The 23,251-nt window shown below is 49.0% G+C and overlaps 8 protein-coding genes across 8 annotated transcripts; 4 read left to right on the forward strand and 4 right to left on the reverse strand.

Moving 5' to 3' along the window:
* Positions 1-632: 632 nt before the first annotated feature.
* On the forward strand, positions 633-2,161 carry T310_4693 (uncharacterized protein; the record flags this gene model as incomplete). Its single annotated transcript, XM_013472410.1, has 2 exons — positions 633-1,487; positions 1,550-2,161. 2 exons carry the CDS (start codon positions 633-635, stop codon positions 2,159-2,161), a joined length of 1,467 nt encoding a protein of 488 aa, XP_013327864.1.
* Positions 2,162-2,944: 783 nt separating this feature from the next.
* T310_4694 (Ran-interacting protein Mog1) lies at positions 2,945-3,972 on the forward strand (the record flags this gene model as incomplete). The annotated part of the gene is made up of 2 exons (XM_013472411.1): positions 2,945-3,021; positions 3,360-3,972. The coding sequence occupies 2 exons, from the start codon at positions 2,945-2,947 to the stop codon at positions 3,970-3,972; spliced, it is 690 nt and encodes a 229-aa protein (XP_013327865.1).
* Positions 3,973-4,686: 714 nt separating this feature from the next.
* On the reverse strand, positions 4,687-7,324 carry T310_4695 (SprT family metallopeptidase; the record flags this gene model as incomplete). The annotated part of the gene is made up of 3 exons (XM_013472412.1): positions 4,687-5,761; positions 5,812-6,964; positions 7,279-7,324. 3 exons carry the CDS (start codon positions 7,322-7,324, stop codon positions 4,687-4,689), a joined length of 2,274 nt encoding a protein of 757 aa, XP_013327866.1.
* A 473-nt stretch (positions 7,325-7,797) lies between these two features.
* On the reverse strand, positions 7,798-10,311 carry T310_4696 (uncharacterized protein; the record flags this gene model as incomplete). The annotated part of the gene is made up of 4 exons (XM_013472413.1): positions 7,798-8,312; positions 8,409-8,567; positions 8,685-8,900; positions 8,985-10,311. The coding sequence occupies 4 exons, from the start codon at positions 10,309-10,311 to the stop codon at positions 7,798-7,800; spliced, it is 2,217 nt and encodes a 738-aa protein (XP_013327867.1).
* Positions 10,312-10,916: 605 nt separating this feature from the next.
* On the forward strand, positions 10,917-13,386 carry T310_4697 (uncharacterized protein; the record flags this gene model as incomplete). Its single annotated transcript, XM_013472414.1, has 4 exons — positions 10,917-11,712; positions 11,768-11,989; positions 12,053-12,106; positions 12,164-13,386. 4 exons carry the CDS (start codon positions 10,917-10,919, stop codon positions 13,384-13,386), a joined length of 2,295 nt encoding a protein of 764 aa, XP_013327868.1.
* Positions 13,387-15,066: 1,680 nt separating this feature from the next.
* On the reverse strand, positions 15,067-15,914 carry T310_4698 (uncharacterized protein; the record flags this gene model as incomplete). The annotated part of the gene is made up of 3 exons (XM_013472415.1): positions 15,067-15,600; positions 15,673-15,727; positions 15,910-15,914. 3 exons carry the CDS (start codon positions 15,912-15,914, stop codon positions 15,067-15,069), a joined length of 594 nt encoding a protein of 197 aa, XP_013327869.1.
* A 1,203-nt stretch (positions 15,915-17,117) lies between these two features.
* On the forward strand, positions 17,118-18,909 carry T310_4699 (Pyridine nucleotide-disulfide oxidoreductase-like protein; the record flags this gene model as incomplete). The annotated part of the gene is made up of 5 exons (XM_013472416.1): positions 17,118-17,304; positions 17,376-17,729; positions 17,797-18,157; positions 18,224-18,597; positions 18,902-18,909. The coding sequence occupies 5 exons, from the start codon at positions 17,118-17,120 to the stop codon at positions 18,907-18,909; spliced, it is 1,284 nt and encodes a 427-aa protein (XP_013327870.1).
* Positions 18,910-19,233: 324 nt separating this feature from the next.
* Positions 19,234-21,096, reverse strand: T310_4700 (beta-1,3-glucanosyltransferase; the record flags this gene model as incomplete). Its single annotated transcript, XM_013472417.1, has 5 exons — positions 19,234-19,949; positions 20,020-20,781; positions 20,843-20,868; positions 20,918-20,955; positions 21,016-21,096. 5 exons carry the CDS (start codon positions 21,094-21,096, stop codon positions 19,234-19,236), a joined length of 1,623 nt encoding a protein of 540 aa, XP_013327871.1.
* Positions 21,097-23,251: the final 2,155 nt, after the last annotated feature.

Here is a 23,251-nt window from a genome sequence, read left to right on the forward strand (position 1 = left end):
TGTGACCAACAGTTATTTATTATTCTTGTGTTCTCGTCGGGCAGCATGGATATATCACGTGATCTGGGGAGAGACGCCGAGGAGGAACCGAGTGGCCAAAACAGCTCGCGAGACATGAGCTGGAAGCAATTCGTAACTAGTCTAGAGCTGGGTAGGAATATACTTCGCAGAAGCGACTTGGTGAGAAGCCAGAAATAGTTTGAATGAATAAGTCAATGAAGCTACGTAAGAGAATATCGTACTAGGGATGAGTTTGATGAGTTGACAAAATTAGAAGATGCGTTGTCATAGATACAGATCACGTGTCATTCCCGTTCCGATCCGCTTCCGAATGAGGCTTAGCAGAAGGCGGTGAACGGAACTGCAGCTGGTTGCCTCCGCCACTCGAGTCATCGTCACTCTCTCTGTATACTTGTCTCCCATGCCAGAGTGTAGATGGTGTTGACTGCAGCTTGAATCGCCATAATGTTCCTCTTATGATGTTCGTTTCCTCGCTGTATCGCTCAATATCTCCATCGTCGTTACATGCATGCGCTTCACCGCTTGTCTCCTTGTTTATCCCTCTTTAAGATCTTGAGTCACCGCCAATCGATCTCAGCCATCATTCTTAGTACGACAACAAATATATTTCCATGCCATCAGCCAAATCGTCTTCTAATTGGGACTTCACTGCGGTGATTGATCTCCTTCACTCTCCCACGAATCCGACCGTTGACCCGTACCGTCCTCGGCATCGTGAGCTTCCGCCTGATTCGGATCGAGGCCAGTCGGAGTCCAACAGCCGGACTTCGGTGTCCTCTACCCAGCCAAAGGATATCCCACATCAGGATGCAGGTCATCGGAGGCTTGGGGACTTTGGATCCCTCTGGGACCTTATCAATCAGCCACCTCAGCTGGCCTTTGATAATGGTCACATACCTGTGGAAGCAGTAGACTGCGACACGAGCCCCCGCAAACCGTCGTCCTCCGACCTCTATACGTCGCAGACTCCTCCACAGACTCCTCCACAGAAAGTATCCATTTTGAAACGCCATGATAGCCGCACAAACACAAAGACAGAGACGTCAGACCTGTCTGACTTGTCTGACCATGATGCCATTCCCGAAGCCGTCTCAGACTCGTCTACAGGAGTAGACTCCGTTGAGGATGTCAGCATATTCGACTCTCCCGTTCCACGACCGTCCAGTCTATCATTTATTCCTCCCCAAGTTGGCTCACCATCTGGGAAATCAGACCCTGTTCTGACACCTCCTTCTTCCTGCGATGAGCTGGATGGGAGCCCTAACAGGACTTCCCCGAGGCACCATGGTAAAGCCGAATCTGCTGTCGTGCCATCCACCAAATACAAGTCGTCAGCCGAGAGGAAAGCTGGTCTGATGATCAAATTATTAAAGCAATTTCCTGAGTTCGCGGTGCATATCTCGTCCAGCAAGAAGAAGCATCCGGATCCTTCTTTACAGGTCCATGTTTTTGTTGATTCTTCTAATGTGAGTTTTTTCCTGGGGCGCACGCCCTCAAGCCTCCACTGTTGCTAATCGTTATTTTGCAGATTATGATCGGATTTCATGATTGTTACAAAATATCCCAAAACATCCCGGTCTCGACCCGCATCCGTCGGCTCCCATTGTCGTTTCATAACTTTTCACTTATTTTGGAGCGCGGCCGACCTGCGGCTAAGAGGGTCCTTGTGGGCTCCGATCGTTTTCCAGCGATAAACGAAGCCGAGAAGATTGGCTACGAAACGAATATTCTGGATCGCGTTCACAAAGCGAAACAGTGGACGCCCCGTCAACTGAAGTTCCGAAACGCCTTCTCTAATGGGGTACATAGCGGCTCTGAGATGGGCTCTTCCCCTGAGGAGCGGTGGGTGGAACAGGGTGTGGACGAAATTCTGCACCTGAAGATGTTGGAAAGCCTGGTGGATGCTGAAAAGCCAGCCACCATGGTGCTTGCCACCGGGGATGCGGCGGAAGCCGAGTACTCTGGTGGATTTTTGAAGATGGTCGAACGCGCGCTGCGCAAGGGATGGACGGTCGAGCTTGTCAGCTTTTCTACGAACACCAGCTATGCTTACAAGCGGAAGGAGTTCCGTGCGAAGTGGGGATCTCGATTCAAGATGATCAATTTGGAGGATTATGTCGAAGAGCTTCTGGACGTGTAGCGTTGCGCTGGCCACGTCAATCGCCTGGTGACTGGCGACTGAACACGAATTTGAGAGATATATAGATTACATATTGCTGTAGCTGAAATGCCAGTTACCTTTCACACAGCTAAAGACAATGCACAATTGTCAATATTTCTTCTCTTCGTCTTCTTTTTTTATTTTTCAAACGTTATCCATTTATTTCCCCCATCAATCGGTCCAGTAGCAATAAAATCGTGTATACGTAGGAATGTACTCCGTAGGCAGACTGTGTACTGGAAGGTCACCTGTATAGCCCCTCGGCCGACCAATACAAATTCGCGGAACGTGCTTCCCACGCCGACGAACTCCAGACGTCATCTGATTTGATTGTTCCCAACAACACCGGACTATTACCCCAGTCTGCAGGCAGTGAACAATAACAATAAAAGAAAAAAGCAAACAATCTCACTTTTCCTGCCTAGGTATATTACATTGCATACCTGATAGGCTGGTTGATTGGCTGATTCGATTTGTTCGTTTCCCAACCCCGCGACTTGGCAGCTTTCTGCCTGGTGTGCTGGTGTGAAGCGAGCGCATTATTCACTCTGATTGCTGCGGTGTCTTGGGCTCCGATCGATGTCTACCTAGGTGGTAGACTAGATACACGGCAAGAAAAAAAAAAGTCGAATTTACACAAAGATAAATACCTCGAGTGAGTGAGTGAGTGGTGGAAGGCGGGGGGCAATCAATCATCAAGATTGATACTGTCCACTGTTGATTGACATCAAGACGCATTTTCTATTGAATCATTCTCCCACCATGGCAGGCATTTCAGAAAAGTTATTTTTTGGCGGCGCCATTGCGGGCGCTTGCCCCGACGATTGGATCGATGCCAGGTACGTATACACACATACAAATAGACAATCGAGATTCCTGGGCCGATAGAGGTTATATTATATGTTGCCTTTTCTTTTTTTTTTTGTCTTTTATGACATTCTAGGCGCTATGCGCAGTACTCGTGTTTATCTGGTTGGACTTGGAATTTCCCGTCAGATTGATATGACTTTTTTTTGTGCTTGTTGTATACTCCACTTTGTGCGTTTCTGTTGTATGATCGTTTATTCGATGAGTAAATTAGGAGCATATTGATTTGATTTCATCTGATACATCTAATCTATGTCTTATTGAATGTTTTTTTTTGTCTTCTATTCTCTAATCTAACGTTTATCAACAGCAACATTCGCGAGGTCCCCGACCACCAAGAAATCTACCTCTCGCGAACAACTCTTTCCAACCTCATCGTCGAGATCAACGAACGCGTCTCACGCGAACAAGTCCTCAGCATGCTGACCGAACAGTCTGTTCCTCCCCTGGGCGCTCATGCCAATGCGCAAACCGAGGACATCGCTGCCGCGCTCTACCATCTGCGCGATATCTGCGACGAAGGCGACATGATGCAGGTGATCAACACCCCGCAGCCCGTCTTGCTGCAGCGGTTCAATCCGCCTGTGCCTGCTTACGCTGGACTGGTCTCATTCACCTCGCCCAAACGGCAAAGAGGAGGAGCAGCACCAAACACTGGTGGTGCCCCGACCTCCATCGACGGCGACACGGCGAGCTCCAGCGCAGCGGGGCCGCAGCTCTCCACGTACAGCTGCCACTTCTTGCTCGTGCGGCTGGAGGCGCAGAATACCGACTTGCTGGTCTTTGTCAACGTGCCGCACGAGGAGTTCGATCTGCAGGGCGACCCAGCCGCGCTGTCCAGGGAGGAGGAGCTGGCGAGCAACCTGCTAGGCAAGTTTGTCGAGACGTTGGAGGTCCGAAACTGGGGTCTGTTTGCTTGTTAGATTGAGGAGGCGACAAGGAATGGAAATGGAAGATTAACAAGAAAAGAAGGAAAAGAAGACATATATGATAAGATGAGAAAGGAGATTTTTTAAAAAAAAATAAATAAATAAAATAAAAGATAAATGTCATGATATATAAGGAAATATAAGAGCAGACAGTCATCAATAATGGTAATGATATAATAATAAATGAGAACAAGAAGCAGGACGTAAGAGAGCAAGACAAATGTTGGGCCCAGAAGGAGAATACTTGATGAACAATAAAAATAAATTTTGTATGTCCTGTACATACATTAAGATTTAGTCAAGCTAAATAGTGAAGGAAATGCATTCAGTGAATGCTTGTGCAGTCGTTAAGTTGTCATCTGTCAAGTCAAGTGAATAATAAATGAACTAATGGAGTGTCTTATCGACAAATAAACAAACGAATGAACAGAGCAGCGGGTATCCCATCTTCACATTAGGTTAAATCAAATATTTATAAATTACCTAAACAGGTATGTCCAAAGAGAATCGAATCGGAACCAGAATCAGAAACAAACCAAAAACGAGCAGGGTTCATATCTCGTTTCATCTCATTCCATCTCATCTCAGTCATCATACAGTAGATGCAAATCCCGGATGTGTTATAGATAGATGAGACGTCATTGTATGGTACAGGTTCAACAAAAGTAAAGAGATCAATCAATCATCATATCATGTGCTTCACCCAAATCAACCATTCAAGCTAACCCTTCCAACGCCCCGAGTCACGTCGTCGAGTTTCTGGCTGACTGAGCTGGAGTTAGTACTGTTGCTGTTGTTCTTTCTAGGCGACACGTTGCGCGGCTTCGGCTTGATCTGCTGCAGCATGCCCTTGCACCGACCACACCTCGACTTGGTCGGGTCGATGCTCTTCGAATGCCGTCCATACTCCTGCCCGCAGTCCACGCAGAGCCACACGTACTTGTAGTCGATCTTGTACGAATGCTTCGTCGTGACCTCGACCCGCCCGCCGTATACGGGGTGGTCCCTCAACGCCTCGGTGCATTTGCGTCCCCATTCCTTGAAACTCGCCCCGTGCGGGTTGTTGCGCACGTTCGAGATCATGAAGTTCGCCAGGTGGCAGTACTCGTGCGCCAGCGTGTTGAGCAGCCGGTCCTCCGAGTCGATGATCCTCTCCGCCAGCTCGATCGAGGCGTGGTGGAGCGGCGGCTTCTTCTCTTCGTCGCTGCGATGCGCCGGTTTCTCCCGTCGCCAGTTGGCCCGTCCTGCTGTCGTCTGCAGCGTTTTGCTCCAGATGATTTTGATGCCGCCCGTTTCTGCCGCCAGCTTCTGCACCTGACCCCCGGAGACGTTGTCGTCCAGGAACTTTAGGAATTCCTCCGCGAGGCCGGCTTTCTTGTTGTCAAATGATTTCTTTCGCGCGAGGATGGCCTTTTTCTTCTCTGCCTCAGCCTTCTTCAGCGCCGTCTTGCTCGGACTCTTGGGCACTTTGGCGTCTGTTGGAGGAGGAGGAGAAGACGAAGCCGATAAGTCCTCTTCCTCCACAACGTCCTCTCCCAGCGCACTGAGAAGACGTTGAAGCCCACGACCCGGTGTCCTCTCCTTCCTCGGTGAGAACTGGTCGTTCCAGTCGTTGGTCACTTCCTGGCTCCAGAAGGCGTCGGAGCTCTCGCGGTGGGGAGATGGCGGTATCCGATATTTCGTCTTTGCTGGCGACGGAATGTGTGCTTTCGACGGACTGGATGGCGGCGTTGCCATCTTCTTCTGCTGGTTCTTTTTCATTGGTGAATCTGACTGCGAGGAGCTGCACAGACGTCAGAATTCAAGTATTACTGTTAAGTGCGAGGAACTCACCGTGAGACTTGAGTAGAATGTTTCTGGATGTCGTCATTTTCATCAGAATGCTTCGTTTTCTCATCATTGCGGTCATTAGGAAATAGCCGTGTGAATTTTGAACCGATCAGGGGAGGAGATTCAGATTTAGGAGGAGGTGAAAGCTCCTGGCAGTGCTGAAAGGGATCAACCGCATCCTCCCAGTGACTGCTGTGCTCCACCTTACGAGACGGCCTCCGCCCCCGTATCAGCCTCCTCCTCCTTGGCTTCGGGGACGGGGACCCAATCTCCAAGTCACTGTCATCGGGCAGTCCATCGAGCGATTCGTGGTAGCTGATATCTTCGTTGTCACTGACGATAAAGCCATCAAGGGAGTCGAAATCATCATCGTCCTCGGGCTCTTGTTCGGTTTCAGTTTCTGATTCCTCCTGCGGTTGTTCCCTATACCGCGTGAACTTCTGGTCATTGGCATTCCTCCTTGTCTTTAATTCGCGCGTAGCAAGTTTCGGGCTCTCGAATTCCTGTGCCTCCGTATCTTCATCTGATTCTGCTCCCAGTTCCTCGCCCTCGTCTGAATGCTCTTCTTCCTCTTCCTCAGAAGCCTCCTCTGCTTCGTCCTCCACAAGGCGGTTCTCCTTGTCGTCTTCGTCCTCTGATTCTTCGCTCCGAGATTGCTTTTGCTTTGAGGCTCGGGAGAGTGAGATGATCGAGTTCGAATGTGCGTGTCTCAGAGGAAGCTTTGTCTTCGCGGTCTGGGGGCGACTGGTAGACAGATCTTCGTAGACATTGCTGTCCTCGGGCGCGGATTCTTCATCTTCAAAAATATCGAAAGCTGGAGAGCCCTTTGCTTTCTTGCTTGTCGATCCAATCGTCTTTGTAGACCCAGTCCTCACACCAGCTGTTGTTGACTTCTTTGGGCTTGTAAACCGTGCATTAATTTCCTTCTCTTCCTCGGCGAGAACCTCTTGCGTCCCGCTTCTCGTCGTCTTCTTTGAAGGCGAACTGGCTTGTTTCAAGGGAGCTTGCCGTGCGTTGAGAACGGCGGGATTTGCGAGATTCAGTCTCGCCATTTTGCGGGTGAGATGTTTGTATTCTGTATCCTCCGCTGCCCTGATTCCGGGTTCGAAGTTTAAAAAAAAATCACGGGCGCGGAAGCTGGCCCTGGATATCTTCGCTGCAGAGATTGAGTAGCTAATTTACTCCGTAATATTTGGGAATCTTTTCTGCATCCTTGTTATCTCCAGCCAGTTGGGGTGGAGCAGCTCTGTATATCCGTCTTGTTGGCATAGCAACGAAAAACCACCTGACGATGCATCACGCCAAGTCTACCCAGCCATGACAAAATAAAAAGAATAAAAGAAGAAGAAGAAGAAGAAGAAGAAGAAGAAGAAAAGGAATTAAGGCTACAGCAGAGTAGCAGTTAAGTATTTGCTTCTCGATTATCAATGATAGCAGTACATTTTGGTTGTGGTCAATCGTACTCCGTACAAATGCCATTTCCGTGTTTGGACGGGAGCATCGCTGCTTTAGTCATGACTCATGTGATAGAGCAGAAGGGAGAAGATAGAAGCAAATATGAGCCAACAAACAGTGCTCATGGGTATGACACAGGGAACCAGCTTTAAAATGGGTATTTACATAACTTGAATCGCAAAATGGAGAGGTTTCAACGTGAACATCTCCATTTGCAGTGAACCTGTTATAGAACAACAGGTTAGTTCTGCAAGATCTATGAATTATATGTATCATTTCTTTTATATCCTCAAGTAATTCTAACTTGGTTAGAATATATTAATAAGATAAATCTACTTGATCATTACTATCTCACCAGCAATACATAACAATCATCACAGAGCTGGACCACCGGCTGAAGATTAGCAAGAGCTATTTCTGCGTCAGAGATACTTAGCCGGTAAAAATCTCATTTGCTAACCCTACTTACTCAATATTCAATCAGTTGAGAGCGACGGAAATATCTACCACAGCCATAACATGTCATCTTTATTCTCACAGCCCACCGTGATTTTCGTTCTCCCTCCGGGTTGTCTCCATCATAATATCCCGCATCGTTGCCAGTCGGTCACCTTTCATTTGGGCAATCTCCTCCGACTCTGCCTTCTGCAACCTCTTCATATACTGCGTAAAAGTGTTGCCTAGTTGGATCACTGTATTGAAGTGCTTCGCACTCAATTTCTCCCCCTTGTCCGCAGCTAATGCGAGAGCACTCCGCACGCAATTTCGGATCTGCCGTCCGTTGATCGGTTCCTTGGCCCATGACGCCACAACCTCGCGGCCCAGTTCGCGACACTCGTCGTGTGTCAAAAGGGGAGGGGAGCCATCGGGACGCTTGCGACCCAGGTCTTTGATGAAGATCCCCCAGACGTCTTTACGGCGAGTCCAGTCGAACTCTGGAATTCCTAACGTAATGTGGATGCGGGACTGGAAGGCTTGATCTAAGGCCCCCACGCGGTTGCTGGTAAGGAACATAATGCCGTTGAAGTATTCCAAAGTTCGGAGAAAGACTGGACAGGAAAGTTATCTGAATTAGAAGTATGTTCCACGGGATCTTGGAGGATATCAAGGGTATTTATGAGTCATTGAAACGGAAGTTAACTCACTGGATACTAAGGCGTTGCGACTCAGATTCTCATAGTCACGATCTTGGAGAAAGACATCGGCCTCATCGAGTAACAAGATTGCGTTCCATCTGACCGCATAGTCAAAGATGGTAGATAGCTTCAATTCTAATTCGTGAGGATTCGTTCCAAGGTCGCCGGCTGTCACCATGTATAGTGGCTTTTGGAAGAGCTCCGCCACGCATTCTAGATATGACCGGAATTTGTATCAGTGATGTGCACAGGTCAAGGAAGTCTGGTATCTGCTCGGTACTATACCTGCGGTGAGTGTCTTTCCAACGCCAGGAGGTCCATGCAAAAGGATGACAAGTCCAGCACCCTTTCCCAAAACCAGGTCTTGAAACTTGAATGTCTTGCTAAGATATGACTTGACCATGGCCTGTACGACGTCCTTGTATTCTCGTTCTAGAACTAGCCGAGACCATGCATTTTCGCGGAACTGCACAGGTTCCAATTTGCTGACGCTATATTCATCTGTGTAGTTTCCATATCAGATCTTACATCAAGGTCCAGAATTTCTCCAGTTCCTTCTTCTTTTTTTCTTGGTTAAACACTTACGCCAAAGTTTGTCTCGCATGCAAAAAGCATGTACCTTTCTCGGACACAACATAAGGACCAATTCGTCTGGCTCGGACGCCGGATCGATGTTGTCGTACTCATTGAACCAAACCTTGGAGTAGTTCGACCCGGGGATGATTCCCAAATCGTTGATGGGAACTCTTGCCCCACGAAGGACACCCCCTGGTATGCCGTCAACGTGGGCAACATGGCTTATATTGTCGTCCTCGTACAGGGGAGATCCCATTGCCGCGTCGGTGTCCCGAGCCCGTAAACTTCGATACATCGCTTCGTCGACCATGACTCTGATGGCTTCGTCACTTTCCAACGCCGATTGAGGGTCATCTCTCAGTTGGCGATAACTCTGGCCCTGCATGTCCCAGAAAGCCCGGCCTCTTGTCTTCAGAGTAGCCTTGATCTTGTCAGCATCTTTCAGAAACCGTTCCGGTAGCCAGGGCAGATTGGAGATCTCCATCGTCCCAACAAAGGGTCCGAGAACGATTGAGTATCCTCGGCGGCGGAAGCGCTGTCCATCGTAGTCTATCGCCCAGCAATGCAATGTCACCATGTTCTTAACAGACACCACCTCCGACCTGGGACCCGGTATTTCAAAAACAACGGAGTCTACCATTAAGCAAATCGGCTCACCGTCATCCGCAATGCCAAAAACAGGCTTTCCTGGGCGATAAATCATCCAAAGGTCGGTATAATTTATGCTGCTAGGTGGTTGTGATGAGTCAAAACTGTCTAGAGTGTTCCCGATAAATGAGAATTCGTTGTCAAGGAGTTGAAGAATCTGGGTGGCGCAAGCCATGTTCTCTCTTACGTCGACACTCATCTCAGGTGTAGTTGGATCAACGCTCTCGACGTATCCACGGAGGCCATCACGGCGATAGAACAGATCGACGAAAGGCTCCACAAATCGAATATCCGTGGACATTGAATCCTGGCTTTGTGAATGGACGGTAAATTTCTCAACCTGACGCAAGAGTTGTATGAAGGACCAGGAGTTAATGTCCAGATATCTTCTACACATTTCACCGTTCTCATCCAGTTCGCGATACACGATCAGGTGAGGAACTTCCTTGAAAACTTTGGTGGGCACGTTGTGACCGGGCCGGTCAGGGTGCGTTTCAGTGCTGAGCCCGCCTTTCCGATCTCTGTAACAGACAACGACTCTTCTCTTCACAATTATATCCTGCAACTCATCTTTGTCATCTTCGCTGCCTGACAAGCTGGTTGGACTCCTGGCGCGCTTGAGTGTGATTCCTTCTGAGCGAATGAACGGGGACCAGCTGATAGAGCGTGTCTGGAAAGGGAACGCCATCCTCTGGGCAATGAACTGCAAGTCAAGTGGTTTGCATAGGAAGGAAAAATGGATCTTGGAGTTTGAAACAACCAATCTTTACAAGTCACAATCCTGCCATGGCAGATATGACGGGGAGACACACACAGCTATACGGGAGAAAGGCTCGGCTTCTCAGCCTCGTCCCATTTCAGCCTCATGCCAACCAAGTGTGGTGGAGGTGGACAGCCTGGCTACCTGATAATGTAACTGTGACATGGTTCAAGGCATACTCGCCATTCAAATAATCCCATCAAGCGAGGCGTCAATTGACTTGCATATTTCATGGAATTATTAGACGAATCTGACAATGGAATCCTTGCATCTCGAAATCGTTTAACTTGATCGGGCCTGGCGTAGCCTTGTTTTCTTACGGAGTACAGCCTTGGAACTGCCTAGCCTTGCCAGGGCTTGTGATCTTCCTGTTGGCTGCTCAGTCATCACTAGGGAGGGGATATTAATGATGTAACCTTGGAATGATAGTAGCCTCTACAGAGGTCGCCAGAACGTAAGACGCGGTTGATATTTGTTCTTTCTTTGCTCTGCATTTGGAGAAAACATATCGAAGATAATAGTCGCATCGAGATATGGAAGGCCACGATCCAGATAGCGTCACGAGTCTAACCAATCAACCGATTCAAATAGGGCCTGGGATTCCGAGACCAGTGCCAAAACTCTCAGTCAAGGACGCCGGAATCCGTAAGCTTCTTACAAAATCCAAACCAGTACATCCCTCGAAACTGGCCGCAGATGATTTATTGCAGTCATTGAGGAATATTTCCGAGGAGACAAGGACTTCAGCAAGCGCGGATCAGACCCTTGCGCAGCCGTCAGAAACTCCTCAGTCGATCTGGGCTCTGAGAATCTCCAATCAACAATGTGTCCGAGAGCGATTTGGGGAGCTTCAAAAAGCGATAGATGAATATAACACTGAGGCTCCCAAGCAGAAATGGGAATTGATCCAGAAAAGGGGGGTCGATTTTGAAGAGGTCCGTAAGGTAGCAGAAAAGCTCCAAAATGAGAACTCTCCGGGCACGGGGGCAGTTGGTCTCAAGCGCAAGGCAAAAGCAGCTCTGCAACAGTTTTGCAAAACAACGCTTTATTACTCCGCCGTTCTGGATGTCTTGATCCAGCAGCACCCAGACTGGGCGAGTATTGCGTGGGGCACAATGAAGCTGTTGGTAATGATTCCCGTGGAGTATCAAAAGATCCAGGAGGGCATCACGGTTCATCTCAGCAAGTTCGGGGAGAGGTTCCAGCTGGTCCAACTGCTCCTTCGATTTTTTCCTCACGACAAGATGGTGGACGCTGCGGCCGCCATGTACGCGGGGTTCGCTGAATTTCTGGAGATCTCCATTCGTTGGTTCCGTAGTAACAGGATAGGTGAGGTCTCGTCCACAACTGAGGTTGGACGATTCTCTGACGTCTGATATCTTAGTGAGAAGCGTTAAGGCAACTCTCTTCCCGTTCGATACACGCCTTGGACCAATCCTGAAGAGTGTCGACGAAAGCTACAGAAAGCTAATGGAACAGGCTGAAATCCAGAGATTGATATGGGGGTTTCAGAGGGAACTGCAAACCGAAAAGGACATGTCTTTTTTCAAGGACTTCGCTGTCCACACTGACTCCAGAACCGGGCGAATCATCGAGATTCTCGAGGGTAATCAAGCTTGAGAAGGTCCCCAGCATGGAAAAGTATATGACTCGGCTAACCTTGATATAGAGCTTGTGAGTCAAAACCGGCTCCAAAGGGAACGAGAAATCAGGGCTATAGAAGGTTAGCTCTCATGAACTTATCCACATTTCCAAATAACGTGCCAACAAACCCTTTCAGGTGCTAGAAATGTCGACCGTGAGCTTTTCCGGCTTCCCGCTCTAGACGTCTGCCAACAGTTCTTCTCTGAGCTACTTCCCATCGAGGAGGACTTTAAAGATGCGCAAAAACGGATGCAAGTTTTGCCTCTGACGCAGTGCAACGAAGGGATCAATGTCGTGCACCGCGCAGATTTCCGAGAGTGGATTGAAAAAGAAGCATCCGGTCTCCTGTGGATCGATGGTTACGAAGTACCGGGTCAGCCAAGTTGGACCACCGAGTTTGCGTTGAATATCGTTCGCGCGGCGTTGGAGGCGGGGTACGGAGTGCTGTACAATTTCTGTACGCTGTATGCGGACACTCCATCGATCTGTAATCCCCGTGCTCTGGTCCAGAGGCTTTCATTTCATCTGCTTCGGCGATTTCCTGAGGTCCTCACGAATGGAGACCCGGAACTTTTCAACGCGGAGATATTTGTGGCTGCTAAATCGGACATGGAGCTCTCGTGGAAAATCTTTCTGGAATGTCTCCGGGCAGTGCATTTGCCAGTGATATATCTCGTCGTGGAAGGCATTGATCGAACTCGAATTCCCGGTGTTGGTGAGGACTTTGAAAAATTACTCCAACGCTTCAAAGACCTCGAGGACTTCGGAAGGGCAGAGCAAAAGAAGATCAAGGTGATCTTGACATCCGTGAGACCTGACGGTGGCTCTGAACTGCTGTTCGATAGATCCCGCTCGAAGGCCAACAAAGTCGGTGACAACGACTTGATCATTCGCATTCCTCGCGTGGCTGTTAGGAGCCGAAAACAGCATGCTCTCCGGCCTAGCAAGAAAACAGCATCAGCCGCAAGATGTAGGGCCCCTATGCTGGACGGAGACAGCTGCACAGACAAAGTGCACGAACAGTACTATGACGCGGATGACTTCATCCCGTCCGATACTGAAAAGGAGCAAACAGCTGCGCAAGAGACAACGGATGTCGAATCAGATAGTGATTTCGACATCTTCAGCGACCCGGGGGATAGGGAGCGCTCGGCGCGTGCTCACTTCCAAAACAAGACGCGTCCATCTGTTCCCGCCGAGGAAAGCGCAACCCAGAAAAGCAAGCTGACGTTTGGCAATGACGCAGCCATGGATTCCGACAGTTCCTTCGACATTTTTGAATCCGATTCAAAGCCAGAAGGGAGAAAGCTAGCCCGATATCAATCATCTGAATTTGTGCCCTCCAGCGGAGAGGATTGAAGAAGTCGCTTAGCCTGTCTATCAAAATATAAAAGGTACTTCTTTTGTATTGTTTCTTTTTTCGTCTATTTCTACAGTCTACTTCTAGTAAGTAAAAGACCTAATTATATAGGAGGGAGGAGGGCTTTAAACCTGTCATCGGTCTGTGTGCTAAAAAAAATCGACACCTACCCCAAAGGGGTGTACTGTATGTACAGTGTGTATGTAGGTACCTAGGAGCCTAGGTATAGGTAAGGTACCTCTACGGAGTAGATACGGCGTACGCCACCTGACCAACCAGTTTAGTTTCCTGCCATATTAGTCAGAAAAAAGAAGTCATGTTACTAGGCTAGGGGGTCGTGCTGCCCGACCTGTACTCAGGATTCATCTAATCTTATGGTCGGGTTAGCTGATTTCACCCAGAAGCAATGTGATGATCTTTCGCTTAACCTCTCCCCTGAGACTGGAATCAGCTCTTTGTTTACAGTTTTACAGTGGTTGATCTCAGCAATGAGAAGTAAAAAAAAATGAACAACGACAGCGGTCGGATTCGAACCGACGCCTCCGAAGAGACTGGTTTTCATTCGAGACCAGCGCCTTAGACCACTCGGCCACACTGTCTTAGTACGTCTGTTCACATCGAGGATAGCGTATATGAAATTTCTCACAGAACAGAAAAAAGTCATCTGGTTTCTTAGTATAGGAAGCAAAAGGCAGAGAGAGAGAAAGGGTGAAAGAACTTCTGTACCAGGAGGTTCTAAGGTATAGATTATTAGCTTCGTGTAACGTGCTCATGTGACCTACTGAATCACGCACACCTTCACGCACGCCTTCACGCCTTAAACTACTAAGCCAAGGGGTTGGAGGAGTGGTGAAGTAGACAGTTTAAGGTGTGCTCATGTGACTTACTGAATCACACATGCCTTTGACTACTCAGTGTTGGAAGAGTGGTGAAGTAGATGATGTCAGCCAAGTTATTGATCTGCTGACAATGCAATCACATGATTTAACACCTAAGGCAGTAACAGAAAAGGAAAAAAAAACATAAATCCGGTGGATGCCAAGAATCGTGCTCTCACACAACACCATCTTTGTAACCCATATTTTTCACTAAGGAGAACTTTGTACGTGTTTATCTGTCCACACAGATGGATGAAGTGGTAAAAAAAGAATTGACGACACCTGCAAGATTCGAACTTGCGACCCCGTAGGGATGTGATAGTCGTACTAAGAGTATTCGAATCACACGCCTTAGACCACTCGGCCAAAGTGTCGCATTGAAGTGACGTGGATAAATCTTGCTCTTTTCAGCAGGGCCAAGATTTCTACGGAGGACAAATGCAACAGCCACAGTACTGCCTACCTAATTGCCAATAACTACTATCCACAGTAGGCCCATGGTACTATACATATACGTACTGTATCAATTTTATGCATTAGACTTCATCCATCTAAACTCGTAAAGAATTGATTCTTTGTTTATAATACCTAATGTGGAGTGACAACAATCCATCTAGTATACTACTACTGTGTGGTAACGTCTGACTTTCCACAACTCTGATTGTCCTATCACATACTTCACCTTGAGGCTTGAGGATGATTGAGTGCACATCACGAGGTAGAAGAATTTTCTTCGCGTTCTTACAGGAAATGAGAATAACTCGCAGACAGCTCTTCAGGACAAGGTCACGATAAACTGACTCAGCATTGCTGCCTCTTCGGTTCCAAGAGGGCAGCCTCAAAAGATTCTGGACTAAGTATGTATCGGCGGAAGTTGAATGTCCAAATAAGAGAATCGGACTTTGTGAAACCACTTTGAGGGGGTACAATGTTTAGACCCACGCCTGAGTATTTTGAACCCTCCATGTCAGGAGGGCCACCAAAGTATTTCTCTAATACTTCTGGCAGATGCGATTGAAAAGCCCTCGTCATCACCATTTCCAGAACATTACTGGTAACAACGAGAACAGATGTATCCATAGTCGGTGGATACACAATGGTCCATAGTCTGATGAAGTTTGCTTGTCGATGGCCGGACCCTTTGTGCACAATGTAATAATGGAGGGTATCATGGTCTCCGCTGTAAATTGTCCTCATATGATGTTTTATCCGCAGCAGAGGAGCTTCGGATTGGCCGACGTAGGCACGCCAATAATGTTGATTTCGATTATCCGTGATGTAGTCCAGATATCCAGAGTTTGGTGGCCAATGGTCCAGGTCTTGAAGTTGCTTGTGCTTGATCTTTGTTGAGTCTAAATTCACATGACATCAGCAGTAAGTTCCAATAGCCAGAAAACTTAGACATACATTTAGACCGTAATTATCTTGCCTTCTAGACCTTGGATCGCTGGATGTATGGTACCTAGTACCGTATATTTGTGAATTCTTCAAGTCCATTAAATCTGGCGCAGTAGTCCACATGAGCCTTCCACCAGATACCGTGTTATCTCGCTCGGTTTGGAAATCGGACTAAAGGTTGGACCTCATAGGATCCCTGCGCGTGTCAGCAAAGCCTGAACACTATGATGATATGACAGGCCTTACCTCATCATTTGATGGTCGATCTTTCGTCATCAGGGAGATACCACGACATCTTGCAAATGGGGGCAGAAAGTCCGGAAGGAGAGAAAGCCACTGGTATGAGAGACCTCAGCGCGAAAGGGAAACGTTGGAACAGAGGAAGATACATGGGCAAGCAGTCAGAATATATAGAGCATGCGAGTCCATGTGATAAGCGCTGACAACTCTGGGTACTAAATAGACGGCACATGTAAGATGGAAGAGGCATATATATGCTTTTCAAAACAAAGAGATCTGTGGGTACAGTGAGACACTTAATAATATTGACAAAGGTCCCATTGAAAAAAAAAAGGAAATGATGACAAATATCTGATGTCCTCGAGACGGTTTTATGGTAAACAAATCAATGTTTCTGGTTTCCCTATTCTCATTGTTCAATCATGCGCCATTTGCCGATTACCTATTCTGTTTCCAGTCTTAATTACTCTGCCTAGCACTTCTGCAGATTATACTTCTAGAGCTATGTTAAGCAGCAGAGTCCAGATGAGACAAGAGCAAGCTGCTCACAGATCTTTGAATGATATTATTACCTACCTAGGTAGGTACCTGCATACTGATTATCTAAATTAACTATTTGGGTAGTATTGCATCACGTGATCGTTATAGGCTGCCTATTCTCCCAAAGCTCTAGCTTGCGCCTATATATGTAGATGATGGCCAGTCGACATGGAATTAATTCATTGCAATATGGTCCAGTCTTTCCTCCTGTCTTTTGTTTTTCCGTAAAATTACGAGATTGAGGTCTGGCCGGTATCGGAATTCGGAAGAAGTCAGGATGCTGGCCATGTCCGTGCGAAGCCGCCAAGAGGGCCGATGATCAGATAAGATGATCTGATTAGATGAGGACTACGCCAACGCCCCGGCCTAGTACTTATTAGCAGGATTGTTCCAAGAAAAAGCCCACCGGCCGGCCAAGGAGGATTACGAGGTCCACGACCCCCCTGGAAAGAAGTGGGCTGACACCGGATCTGTGGGATTATTACTCCGTCCACTATGTTCTTGTGGTGGGACAGTCGCCCTGGAGATCCATCATCATCGTCTCTCTCTCCCACCATGGCTTGCTTGCTCTGCGCGGAATAATTGCACTCACTTACAAGTACTGCTTATATCTCAGCCGGGCTGCCACCATCCTGATCTGATCCTATCCAGATTTCAGTGCTCAACAGGACAAGATGACACCCCCGGTGCCGCCCCATATCCTCGTCGTCGGAGCTGCATACAGTGGGCTCTATGCCGTCCTGAACCTGCTCAACATATGTGACGGCAAGCCGCACTTCCCGTCTGTGATGAACCTGAGTCCCATTCGCAAGCCTGACGTGCCGCCGCAGATCACGATCGTGGATGAGAGAGATGGCATCTGTAAGAATCTGCTTGCTTCCTCTTGTTGTCCGGCTGACAAATCCTGACCTGACCTGAACAAAACACCACAGTCCACACGATGGGAACGCCACTGGTGCATGTCGAGAACAAGGTGACCGAAAGCGCATGGATCCGGTACAGCGACATACCGGCCCTGAAGCGGGCGAACGTACACATCCTGCAAGGCCGCGTGGTCGAGATCGACCCGCTTCGGAAATGCGCCTTCTGGAGGAGCAGCGCGGCGTCCGAAAACGACCCCGACCGAGTCCTGCAGTATGACTACCTCATCGCTGCCACGGGACTGCAGCGAGACTGGCCCATTTTGCCCCGGTGCTTCACGAGACAGCAATATATCCTGGATGCCAAGGAGCATATTGCCAAGCTGAAAGCAACACGGAATCATCCGATCGTCGTAATTGGAGGGGGTAAGGAAATCACAAGAGCCGGAGAACAGTGTTGGAAAAGTGACTGACTGACCGTATGTCCCAACAGGAGCCGTGGGAACTGAATTTGCAGCCGAAATCAAACACCACTACCCCGACCACCGGGTCATACTGATCCACTCTCGAGCCAGCCTCCTGTCAAACGAGCCCCTGCCAGAGGAATTCAAGGAAAAAGCCCTGGCCACACTCAAGGCCGAAGGAGTCGAGGTCATGTTGGAGACTCGAGTGATGAACGAGACGACGCAGACAGCCCCGGACGGCGAATCCCAGGAAATCAGACTGAAGCTGTCGAACGGCGACGAGATCATTGCCGGACACACGATCTGGGCGACGTCTCGCCATTTGCCTCGAACGGAGTTCCTCCCGCCGGAATCGCTGAACGAAGAGGGATACGTCAAGGTTCTTCCATCGTAAGTCCTCTCTGTCACACTTGACAGAAAAATGACTGATTTTTTTTTCTTTTTTGTAAAACGCAGTCTGCAATTCGCTGCCACCATCCCCAACAATCACGTCCATTTCGCCGTAGGCGACATCGCAGCTTGGTCCGGGATCAAACGTGTCGGACGGGCACTGTCAATGGGCCAGTGCGCAGCCGTCAACATCCTCAAGCTCATCACGGCCGATGTTACACCAGTGGTCAAGCAGAGCAACAGCAGCAACAGCAGCAGCAGCAGCAGGGAGGGAGAAGCGGGAGACATCGACGGTCCCGAGCTGCAGGTCTACCCATACGTGCCACCCATGATCGCGCTCGCGTTGGGAAGCACGGCTGTAACGTATCACCCGGACATGGGTGTTTCTGGGGGAGAAGAGGCTTACAAGACGTCATTTGGGACGGACCTGGGGTTGTCGAGTAAGTTGCTTTCTGTACAGCATCTTCGATTCCACGTTCTCAGAACAGAGGATGAAATGAAATGCTAACGTGCGTCTGTGGGGCAGTCTGCTGGCGCATCCTCGGTCTTCCACTCCCTGTATCAGATAATGCTGCATGAAAGGGCCATCCATCCTAACTTCAACAATACTGTGACCTAAGAAGTCTTTTGTTAGTTGTTACAAAGCTGCAGCGAAACCTGCGTTATTATTATTACTCCTATTGTTTTTTAATTGCTCGTAGGGGAAAAAAAAAACAAGACTTGTGTTACAACTTACCTAAGTAGTTAGGTAACTAATTCAAGTTGCCCACTTAAAAAATTATATATTTCTGTTCGCGATTTGCGTCAAGTAGTCAACTACAACAGAACACTGACGAATATATATACAATAGGATAATTTGCTAGTACCTAGACTACTCTAGTAAAACACGTTGTGAATCAAGCGAAGCCAAAATAAAACAAAACAGATGATATGCAGGAAAAAGGACGCCATAATTGATTGGCGACAATGGCATTATACATATAAGAACGAAATTAAAATATCTGATATCGGTGAAAAGCAAAAAAGTCCTAAATACAAGCAACTAAATACAAGCAAATCCTTCTTTTTTTTTTATTTACAGAACAATCATACCAACACCGGCTATCACCGCAGTGATGATGTACGCGCCAAACTGCCACATGCCGACCTGCACGCTGCCGGGAACGGCCATGGGGCGAGCAGCCGCAGAAGAGGAGCTGGAGCTGCCCGTGCTGGCCGCGCCAGAACCGCCAGGGCTGGTAGGGCTGGACGTGACGGTGCCGGTGCCCTCGACGCCAGCCTCGTTCAGCAGGGTACCGCAGGTCCCGCTCGTGCTGCTGCTGGACTTCAGCTCCGCGGCGCCGTCGAAGTCGCAGGCCGAATCGCCGTTGCCCTTGGCCACCTGCTGCTCGTAGTACCGGTTGATGGCGAACGACACCCGGTCCCGCGCCTGGCACATGCTGTACGCGCCGTATTTGCCCGAGGTCGCGTTGCCGCTGATCCCGTCGCAGATGCCGTCGTACCCGCAGACGATGCCGAAGAGCTTGCCAATATCCTTGTCAGAGACGTTATCCTTGACGCCGCACTTCAGCGACTTCACCATGCACTCGCAGAGATCCGGGTTCGGGCTCGGCGGGAGCTTCTCGCTAGCTTGCCAGTTGCTGCCAATGGTCGGGCAGGCCTGCGCAGCAGTGTTGGTTGGGGTGTAGGCTGCACTGTTCACGCCAGTCGGGGTTGCCGAGGCAATCTGCTTGGAAAGGAAGTCATAGTCGGGCAGCTTGCTGACAGTGTTGCCGGAGACAGATACCAGACCTGTCTTGAAGTCAGATATGCGGAAATGATGGGGGAGACAAGAGGAGGACGTCAGTTTTCAAAGACATACCATAGTCGTTTTCCTCCTGGAAGTACATGTAGACAATACCACCGGACCAGACCTTGGACATCTGCTCACCAAAGAGGGCGGCCACCTCGGTGAATTTACGGGGCTGGACCTCGTTGCAGCCGTACTCAGCAAAGAAAACGGGGACTGAGTAGTCGGAGAATTCCTGCGTGCGGGCCTCATAACCGGACTTCTGGTAGTTGGAGTCACCGCACCACGAGTAGACGTTGTAGCCCCAGAAGTCGATGGATTCTTCCGACGGGCCACAGTTGAAATAGTTGGCCATGTTCACCCGAATCTCGGAGTCGTCGTTGGTGGCGTATCCAACGCCCATGGGGCGGTAGTTCTTCGCCTTGATGTACTTCTTCATGTCACGCACAGCGGCCTTGACAAAAGCGCTGGCGTCCGTGTTGGTGTGGTTGTTAGAGACCTCATTACCAGCAAAGAAACCGATCACATTAGGGTACTTGGCCAAGGCGTCGATGACGCTCGTGTAGCGGTTGTAGAGGTCGACGTTCCACTCAGGGCTATCGCGATTGATAGACTCCGCAGGCGAGGAGAGGTCCGAAATGACGTAGATGCCGGCATCCTGCAGCATCTGCATACACTCGTCGTGGTTCGCCTTTGGGTCAATGGCGTAGGTGCGGATGGTGTTGGTACGCAGCGCCTGCAGATACGGGATATCGCGCTTGCAGGTAGCGGGGTCAGCCAGAGGATCAACATATTTGTTGTTGTTATCCGTGCTCGAGCCGCCCGTATAAGACTCTGTATGTAGTTGTCAATTGCAGTTCGACTTAAGAGACGGGCTGGGCTGGGGGATACGTACGCTGATAGGCAACACCACGAATGAAGCTGAAATTCGGTTAGTTACACTCGAGCACTACGTGGATAGGAGTCCTACAATTCGGTGCCATTGGTCTTGTAGAAAAACTTGGAACCCTGCGCACGAAGACATCAGTGATGAGAAACCAGATCAGATGCGACACTAGACGTCCGCACCTTGATCACGATAGGGTCAACGTCGGCGAGAGCAGTGCCCGCGGAGAGGGCCACGCCCAGAAGGACGGAGGAAAACTTCATTGTCAATTACGACTTCCGTATATCAAATGAGAGTCCGAAACGAAGGTGATGCAGGCACCGCTGCTTGCTCGTCGCAGCCCGGGAGTTTCTACTCCCAATGCAATGCTTACGAAGGAGTGACAAAAAGGAATGAATGGCAAGAAGTAAATAATGGCCAATATAGGCAATGAGTGACTGGCGAAAGACCAATTGCAGGTTCAATAACGAGCGAATAACAAGAAACAAATTCAAACAGTACAGAGGATCAGTTGAAGAGACAATATTAATTGCAATTCTCCCGAGTAGGGGACTGTCCTTAAAGAGGAACAGGGGCCAGGGCAGGCTGCCCCCGCCAAGGACATGGGCGGGGAGGATGCAGGCCCCGTTCCAGTCGGGCTTCATGGTTTTTCGTATAGTTTGCAACGACAAGTCTTGGAAGAGCGTCCAGAGCGAGTGGGAGGACGTTGATCTGCTCAATTACCGCGGACTGTCTCCTGCCAAGGCTGGGCGGAACGCCTGCCAAGACGGCCATAATAAGCTGAAGGGAAGAAGAGGTCTGTTCCTTAGGCTCTAAAGCGGCCTCTTTGTCTTTTTTTTTGGTGGTTCATGTTATTAGTTCCTGCCCTCTGTGCTGTTCATAAGGCACAAGATCTGATGTAACTGTACGGGACGGTGTACAGATAATGTAGAGTACTCCGCACCTCGCTCTCAGTGATTTTGCAAGGTACAAGTACCCTCGCCCATTTCTGGAGAAGGCGACCAGAAAACTTTCTCAACCAGCAAGATTGGAGTCCGGACGATGATAGAATCAACTCCGTGATTCTCGAGTCGACCGTTATGATCAGCCATGCGAACTAAATGATTGATTATTCTTGCTGGCGGGGGAGTCGAACTGAGCGGAAAAACCATCGACCGACGTAAATCACGGGACGTAAATCACGGGACTCGGTAGGCCAGCTCTATACCAGATTCAACAAGAGAACTCATCACTGTCCGGAGTAGACTCGATTCCAGCATCACAGGGAGAAGCAGTCTCTTACAGCTCCAGCATCGTGGTTAGGTCAGCATCTTCTCAGCTGGTTCCAACAACATCCGACAATATTGTCAGCCAGGCCTTGCGTACGCACCGTACGCATTGTCGGCTCTCGATGAATATTCGCCGAAGTCCTGTTTATTCTTGATATACAGTGGGTTAAACTGCATTTGATATTCCTGTGGAAGCTTTTCGAAATCCCTGTTGAGATCATGGGCGGCATTACTGCTCTGGAAAGTCGCCTGTCCGTCAGTAGTACAGAGTAGGCAGGTTTGAGTGTTTGGCCCTGCCACCTCTTTTTCACAAATCAAGCAAAAAAAAAAGGGCTGCTTATGGTACGCTGTATTCTCTTTCTTTGGTTCTTTTCAGCTGCAGTTCTTCAGTAGTGAGGGACGCTACAGAGCAGAGTACGCAGTATACACCGGGGGTTGGGCTGGGGCCAGCGAGGTTTCAAAGTGGGATGCGGCTGGAGAAACCCCTGTTCCAGGACCAGGAAATTAATTTATGCGGATCACACCCGACCTGCCACACAGCACGCTTGCCACCTGTCCAGCGGGCTAGGAACTGCCATTTCACTGGCCATGGCATCGAAATTGAGTTCCTGACCTGCATGGTTCATATTTTTTACTCGCTACTCGCAGCCAAACAGACCCGTTCGAAATTCGGGATATACCCATGTGTTCCTTACAACTGGCAACGATGGTTCGGGCGGTCCAAAATCCATGGGACGTCCGACTTCGGTTGTATAGCTGTTGGACCAATAAGGACTTTGCTATCGCAGGGCAATATGGAGAGTAATCACACGGCGTCCTGCAAGCGCATGCAGGTGTTGAAAGTTGAAAGTTAATCTGGTTTATCGTTGATATTTTCAGAAACCTCTGGTTAATCATTGGTATTCTCTATCTACTTGGATCTGCAGACGGGCAAGGACACGCCACTGACGATATGATGATCAATCACAGCCACACGGCAGTACTCCGTAATTCAGGGAAGAACCGAAGAAGGTGCTGGAGATTTCATCGGCAAACGTCTCCAACTGCCGACAGAGTGCCCATTTACTACAGGACTCCTGCATTAGCGATTGGATAAGCTGGATCTGCAATCTCGTTGCTTGTTTCCATCCAGAATTGAAGTGTGACTTTG

The sequence above is a fragment of the Rasamsonia emersonii genome, assembly GCF_000968595.1.
Source record: "Rasamsonia emersonii CBS 393.64 chromosome Unknown ctg1118621760153, whole genome shotgun sequence".
Classification (NCBI taxonomy): Eukaryota; Fungi; Ascomycota; class Eurotiomycetes; order Eurotiales; family Trichocomaceae; genus Rasamsonia; species Rasamsonia emersonii.